A 7,500-nucleotide genomic window follows, 5' to 3' on the forward strand; every position below is an offset into this window, starting at 1 on the left:
CAGGTGAGGTGGAGAGAGAGGAGCAGGTGAGGAGGAGAGAGGAGGTGAGGAGGAGAGAGGAGTAGGTGAGGAGGAGAGAGAGCAGCAGGTGAGGAGGAGAGAGGAGCAAGTGAGGAGGAGAAAGAGCAGCAGGTTAGGAGGAGAGAGGAGCAGGTGAGGAGGAGAGAGGAGCAGGTGAGGAGGAGAGAGAGCAGGTGAGGGGGAGAGAGAGCAGCAGGTGAGGAGGAGAGAGGAGCAGGTGAGGAGGAGAGAGGAGCAGGTGAGGAGGAGAGAGAGCAGCAGGTGAGGAGGAGAGAGAGGAGCAGGTGAGGAGGAGAGAGAGCAGCAGGTGAGGAGGAGAGAGGAGCAGGTAAGGAGGAGAGAGAGCAGCAGGTGAGGAGGAGAGAGAGCAGCAGGTGAGGAGGAGAGAGAGCAGCAGGTGAGGAGGAGAGAGGAGCAGGTGAGGAGGAGAGAGCAGCAGGTGAGGTTACCTGTTGCAGTGACACCTGCAGGCAGACGAGCAGCAGCAGCAGCTTCATGTTCAGAGGAACATCAGAGGAACGTCAAAGGAACATCAAAGTAACATCAGGGGAACGTCAGAGGAACATCAAAGGAACATCAGAGGAACATCAGAGGAACGTCAGAGGAACGTCAGAGGAACGTCCAGTCGTCTGCAGCAGGAAACTAAAGTCCAACCTGAACTCGTTTGATCTCCTCAGTTCACAAAGGGAACAAACAAACAGTGAACATCGTCGTCTTTAGCAGAAACTCAGATCAAAGTGAATCAAAGGAGGTTGAGGAGAAAAGCGGCAGGTTGGAGCAGAAAGATGAAGTGAGCAGAAAGAAGCTGCGTCGCACTTTTTACTCTCTGATCCAGGAAGCGAGAGAACGAAGCAGAGAAAGTGGGCGGCAGAGCGGGAACCTCCCAGAAGGTCATGAGCTCCTCCTGCTGCTTCCTGGCCAGCAGCCACTGATCCTATAGCGTCAGATAGTACCATGTAGTGTCATATAGTACCATGTAGTGTCATATAGTACCATACAGTGTCATATAGTACCATGTAGTGTCAGATAGTACCATATAGTGTCATATAGTGTCATATAGTACCATATAGCGTCAGATAGTACCATATAGTGTCATATAGTACCATATAGTGTCATATAGCACCATATAGTGTCATATAGTGTAGTGTCATATAGTACCATGTAGTGTCATATAGTACCATACAGTGTCATATAGTACCATGTAGTGTCAGATAGTACCATATAGTGTCATATAGTGTCATATAGTACCATATAGCGTCAGATAGTACCATATAGTGTCATATAGTACCATATAGTGTCATATAGCACCATATAGTGTCATATAGTGTAGTGTCATATAGTACCATGTAGTGTCATATAGTATAGTGTCATATAGTACCATATAGTGTCATATAGTGTCATATAGTGTCATATAGTACCATATAGTGTCATATAGTATAGTGTCATATAGTACCATATAGTGTCATATAGTATAGTGTCATATAGTACCATATAGTGTCATATAGTATAGTGTCATATAGTACCATATAGTGTCATATAGTGTCATATAGTGTCATATAGTGTCATATAGTACCATATAGTGTCATATAGTATAGTGTCATATAGTACCATATAGTACCATATAGTGTCATATAGTACCATATAGTGTCATATAGTGTCATATAGTGTCATATAGCACCATATAGTGTCATATAGTGTAGTGTCATATAGTACCATATAGTACCATATAGTGTCATATAGTACCATATAGTGTCATATAGTGTCATATAGTGTCATATAGTACCATATAGTGTCATATAGTACCATATAGTGTCATATAGTGTCATATAGTGTCATATAGCACCATATAGTGTCATATAGTGTAGTGTCATATAGTACCATATAGTGTCATATAGTATAGTGTCATATAGTACCATATAGTACCATATAGTGTCATATAGTACCATATAGTGTCATATAGTGTCATATAGTGTCATATAGTACCATATAGTGTCATATAGTACCATATAGTGTCATATAGTGTCATATAGTGTCATATAGCACCATATAGTGTCATATAGTGTAGTGTCATATAGTACCATATAGTGTCATATAGTACCATATATATATATATATATATATATATATATATATATATATATATTTATTTATTTATTTATTTATTTATTTATTTATTTTTTTTAATGTGCAGTCACATGTGCAGCACTTTGGGAACACGTTGTTGTTAAAATGTGCTATATAAATAAAAGTGGATTGGAGTGGATTGGATTGGATATAGTGTCATATAGTACCATGTAGTGTCATATAGTATAGTGTCATATAGTATAGTGTCATATAGTACCATGTAGTGTCATATAGTATAGTGTCATATAATGTCATATAGTATAGTAAATAATATATAATAATATAATATAAATAATATAGTGTCAAATAATATAATATAATGTAGTATGATAGTATAAAGTCATATAGTATAATATAATATAATATAGTATAATAGAGTATAACCGTTTCCCAAAAAATCCCCCAAAATGTAAAAATATATGTCGCTTTCATCTCGTCACACTAAATGTTCCAGCAATAATAAATCTCCCAGAATGCCTTGCAGCCTCTCAGTAACCTGCTGGCCGAGCTGTTTCCATAGCGACGAGTCACATTTCACAGTGTTTAGCGACCTGAGCTACCTGGTTAGCCGGATATGAGCTAACATGCTCGTGACGCTAACTCAGATCAGAAAACAAATGTGGCGTTGGCGAAGATCTGCGCTCTACCGAGTGTAGCTCTAGATTGTATAAAGCGCCCCCCCCCCCCCCCCCCCCCCCCCCTGCAGGGGGCGCTCTCCCCGAGCTCGTTAACCTGAACCGTCTTCCCGTCAGCCTCACGTCTGACGAGAAGTTCAGATTACCCAGAAGCCTTTGCTCTTCCTGACAGGAAGTCCCGGCCGGATGTCCGCTGGCGGCCGAGAGCTCTGGACACATTCCTCCGTCAGCTGACGCTGCTTCGGAACGAACGACTGCGAAAGCTGCAGTTCTATTTCCTGTTTTACCTCAGCTGCACTGGGCAGGCAGCTCCGGGAGGGGGGGGGGGGGGGGGGGGGGGTCAAAGGTCAAACGGCCAGCAGACAGAACAATACCAGGAAGGAAGTGGAGAGGACGGCTGGCGCTCCGGAGTTTAGTGCCTTGCCCGTTGGTTGTGGATTCTCATCTGCCAGATGAGCGGGAATCTCACCCTCACCTCTTCCCACGTTCTGGATCAAACGGCAGCAGCGGCGGCCAGGTTCTAGATACTGACAGTCTATGTTCTACATACTGACAGTCTATGTTCTGGATACTGAGAGTTCATGTTCTAGATACTGACAGTCTATGTTCTAGATACTGAGAGTCTATGTTCTGGATACCGAGAGTCTATGTTCTAGATACTGAGAGTGTATGTTCTAGATAGTGAGAGTCTATGTTCTAGATAGTGAGAGTCTATGTTCTAGATACTGACAGTCTATGTTCTGGATACTGAGAGTTCATGTTCTAGATACTGACAGTCTATGTTCTAGATACTGAGAGTCTATGTTCTGGATACCGAGAGTCTATGTTCTAGATACTGAGAGTCCATGCTCTAGATAGTAAAAGTCTATGTTCTAGATACTGAGTCTATGTTCTCGATACTGAGTCTATGTGCTAGATACTGAGAGTCTATGTTCTTGCTACTGAGTCTATGTTCTAGATACTGAGAGTCTATGTTCTAGATACTGAGTCTATGTTCTCGATACTGAGTCTATGTTCTCGATACTGAGTCTATGTTCTAGATACTGAGAGTCTATGTTCTAGATACTGAGTCTATGTTCTCGATACTGAGTCTATGTTCTAGATACTGAGAGTCTATGTTCTTGCTACTGAGTCTATGTTCTAGATACTGAGAGTCTATGTTCTAGATACTGAGTCTATGTTCTCGATACTGAGTCTATGTTCTAGATACTGAGAGTCTATGTTCTAGATATTCAGAGTTCATGTTCTAGATACTGAGAGTAACCATGACAACGACCTGCGGCTCCAACAGCAAAACGTGTTTTTCTAACTGCGAATGTTGATTAAATTAAATTAATCTGATTGAAGTATTTACTTCAATCAGATTAATTAAAATGTAACTTGATGTGACAGAGTGGGAAACTCTGCTCTCATGACATCATCATTATTATCATTATTATCATTATTATTATTTCAGCTCTGAAAGCTTCAGCCACGACGGCAGAAAAATGTTATTTATGATCAAAAAAGAACCAAAACAAAACAAAAGTATCTCAGATACTTAAACCAGAGGAGGTCAAGTTGTACTTTAACTGATAAAACAAGATCATCTCAATCAAACTGCTGCAGGGTTGAACATCTAAACGCTTTATTGTGGAATTTTGAGACAAAGTGGAGTGTTTGGACTATGATGGGATCATAAGAGTAAAGTACACAGTGAAGTATTAGTAGTAGTAATAGAGTTTGAGAGTAATCGAGTATGAGAGTAATCGAGTATGAGAGTAAAGCAGGTTGAGGGTCTGCAGGTCAGCACTTCTGCATCACGAAAACACAAAACAAAAGCGTTTTCAGCCGATTCAGCTTCCTGCACTTCCTGTCTGGCGGCGGCGAAGCGCCAGCCGCTTCCCGTTTGGGGCCGAGGGCAGAGATACCGGGCCGGGAAGTGTCCGCTCAGCAGAACCTCTCCTCCGGGGACGGAACCTCAAGGCGAAGCTCGGCCGTCGTGGGAAACAAAATAAAGAAGCCGACGGATCAGCGGGACGAACCACAACGAATAAAACTTCTGGCCTCCAGATTCTGTCTTTTGTTTCAAGACGACTTGTTAAACCGCCGTGAAACGTTAGATTTGGTTATTTTTCAATAATTATTTCAGGCCAAAAGTTAGATTTTCACACACTAGAATTTCTTTCTACTTACTCTTATCTGTTTTTTTTTTTAAACTGTCTCAATGGAGCTTATGAGCAAAGTTCGGTTCAGGTTCGCCCCCTTGTGGTGAGGCAGAGTACTGCCTGCCTCACTGGCTTCTTTTTTTGACCTTTTTGACCTTCAGTGAAAAATTTCTGTTACTTTTCAACCTTTAAATTCTGGAGCATTAATCAATTTTAATAAAGTTTGTCTATCGAAATGGTAAGAAAAACTTATTTTAGGCCGAAAGTTTAGTTTCCACATACTAGAATTTCTTTCTACTTACTCTTATCTTTTTTTTTTTTTTTAAACTGTCTCAATGGAGCTTATGAGCAAAGTTCAGTTCAGGTCCGCCCCCTTGTGGTGAGGCAGAGTACTGCCTGCCTCACTGGCTTTTTTTTTTGGACCTTTTTGACCTTCAGTGAAAATTTCTGTTACTTTTTAACCTTTAAATTCTGAAGCTTTAATCAATTTTAATAAAGTTTGTCTATCGAAAAGGTAAGAAAAACTTATTTTAGGCCGAAAGTTTAGTTTCCACATACTAGAATTTCTTTCTACTTACTCTTATCTTTTTTTTTTTTTAAACTGTCTCAATGGAGCTTATGAGCAAAGTTCAGTTCAGGTCCACCCCCTTGTGGTGAGGCAGAGTACTGCCTGCCTCACTGGCTTTTTTTTCTTTTTTTTTACTTTTTTGACCTTCAGTGAAAATTTCTGTTACTTTTTAACCTTTAAATTCTGAAGCTTTAATCAATTTTAATAAAGTTTGTCTATCGAAAAGGTAAGAAAAACTTATTTTAGGCCGAAAGTTTAGTTTCCACGTACTAGAATTTCTTTCTACTTACTCCTATATTATTTAAAAAGAACAACAACAAAGAAAAAACTCAGTCTCAATGGAGCTTATGAGCAAAGTTCGGTTCAGGTCCGCCCCCTTGTGGTGAGGCGGGGTACTGCCTGCCTCACTGGCTTGACTTTTCTCTGCACTTTATTGTGGCGATCAGCAGGAAGGATCCTCTCACACACACATTAAAGACGAGACCCAGACCGGAGAACAATATCAGAGTAAAGTTCATGTTGTTGACATGCTGAGGAGCAGGAAGGTCACGTGTTTCAGACCCAGGCCTTCACTCGTGCTGGTCTGAGTCAATCCACCCCTCAATTACTTGTTTTATGGCTACAAAAAACCAGGTTCCCGTGCAGAACTGCAGTATAAAAAGCTTCTGCATCACACAAATACTCAAAATAAATACCTTTACTAATGGAAAAAAATCCAAGTTCACGTCTTACCTTCTGCTGCAGCGGAATGAAGAAGCAGCTGCTTCTTCTGGAGGTCGAGGATGGAGGAGAAACTTCAGCTTCTGGTGGTCTTGAAAAGAAAATAATGGCAAATAATATAATCCTGAATCCTGCACGGAGTTTTAGGCTGAAGTGCTGCGGTGCGTTCAGGGACCTCCAGAAAAAGTCGCACTCGAAAACTGTTTTGCTAATAAATCACCAGCTAAACGCTTTTATCTTCTCCTTTCGCGACTGTAGGTCGATAACAACCACTATTATACAAACAAAACTACTTCGTTCTTCGTGTAGCTCGCTACAGATGCTAATCGCTAGTGCTGGACAGTGAACTCTCGGACGAGCCAATCACAGGGCTTGAATGCGGTGACGTCACGCAATCCAAAGACGCTCCGGTGGGGCTGCAGGAGCTACTGACGCTAGCAGCGTTAGCCGCGGGGGGCATAGACCTATAGAACTAGAGTTATATAGTTATATTAGATGGAATCTACTTCTATATTTCTATGTGCTCTGTCCTTCTTCTGCGGTTTCTGGTGTTTGGTGAGTCACAGCGCCCCCAAAGGCCTGGCAGGTGAACTACGTGTTGAGTTCATAGTGACGTGTGGACGGAGGTTTTTGGAGAATAGGGAGAAAAAAGATCGTTTGTATCACAATCTGTCCCAAAAATCCAACTGATTGGTCCTTGATGATGACAAATAAGATAAGATAAGATAAGATAAGCCTTTATTGATCACACAAAGGAGAATGTACTTGTTACATTCTGCTCTTAAAGACACTCTTGAGTAGGAAAGACAAGAAATGTGCAAACAGTTAGATAAGAGTAGAGGAATCTTATATACAATGACTATCAAGAACTCTAAGAGCCAAAAGTATTTACAGTAGAAAGCAATAATAAGTAAAATAAAAAAAATAGGACTAAAATAAAATAAGATAAAAATCACAGACTATAATAAAGTATAATAAGTTCTAAGGAGAGCAAAATATACAGTAAGATGAAATACAAGGAAATTAAACTATGATGGAGGGGGGGGGACATACGTCCTGCAGAATCACAAAAACCAGACGACTCCACTGTTGCACGGGGATTTTTTATTTCACTTTGATTTAGTGGCGTTTCCCTCCGACGAGACGAGATGTGATGTAAACCGCAGTGGTGACGGGGGAGAGTCAACTTTAACAATAATAATAATAATAATAATAATAATAATAATGTACAAAAACATTCAAACTCACAAGAAAATATACCAAAAAAAAAAATAACAAATGATAT

At 40.7% G+C, this 7,500-nt stretch overlaps 2 protein-coding genes across 2 annotated transcripts in view; one reads left to right on the forward strand and one right to left on the reverse strand.

Annotated features, from left to right (window-relative positions):
- The window catches only part of stab1 (stabilin 1), a 72,022-nt gene extending 71,229 nt beyond the window's left edge, over nucleotides 1-793 (reverse strand). The window contains 1 exon segment of the mRNA XM_080495326.1: nucleotides 471-793. Coding sequence (XP_080351452.1) covers nucleotides 471-518 — 48 coding nt within the window. The 5' untranslated portion in view covers nucleotides 519-793.
- dennd6a (DENN/MADD domain containing 6A) overlaps nucleotides 1-7,500 on the forward strand; it is a 342,604-nt gene that overhangs the window by 132,308 nt on the left and 202,796 nt on the right. The gene's annotated exons all lie outside the window — the stretch shown is intronic.

This window comes from Blennius ocellaris (genome assembly GCF_963422515.1).
Source record: "Blennius ocellaris genome assembly, chromosome: 4".
NCBI classification, from domain to species: Eukaryota; Metazoa; Chordata; class Actinopteri; order Blenniiformes; family Blenniidae; genus Blennius; species Blennius ocellaris.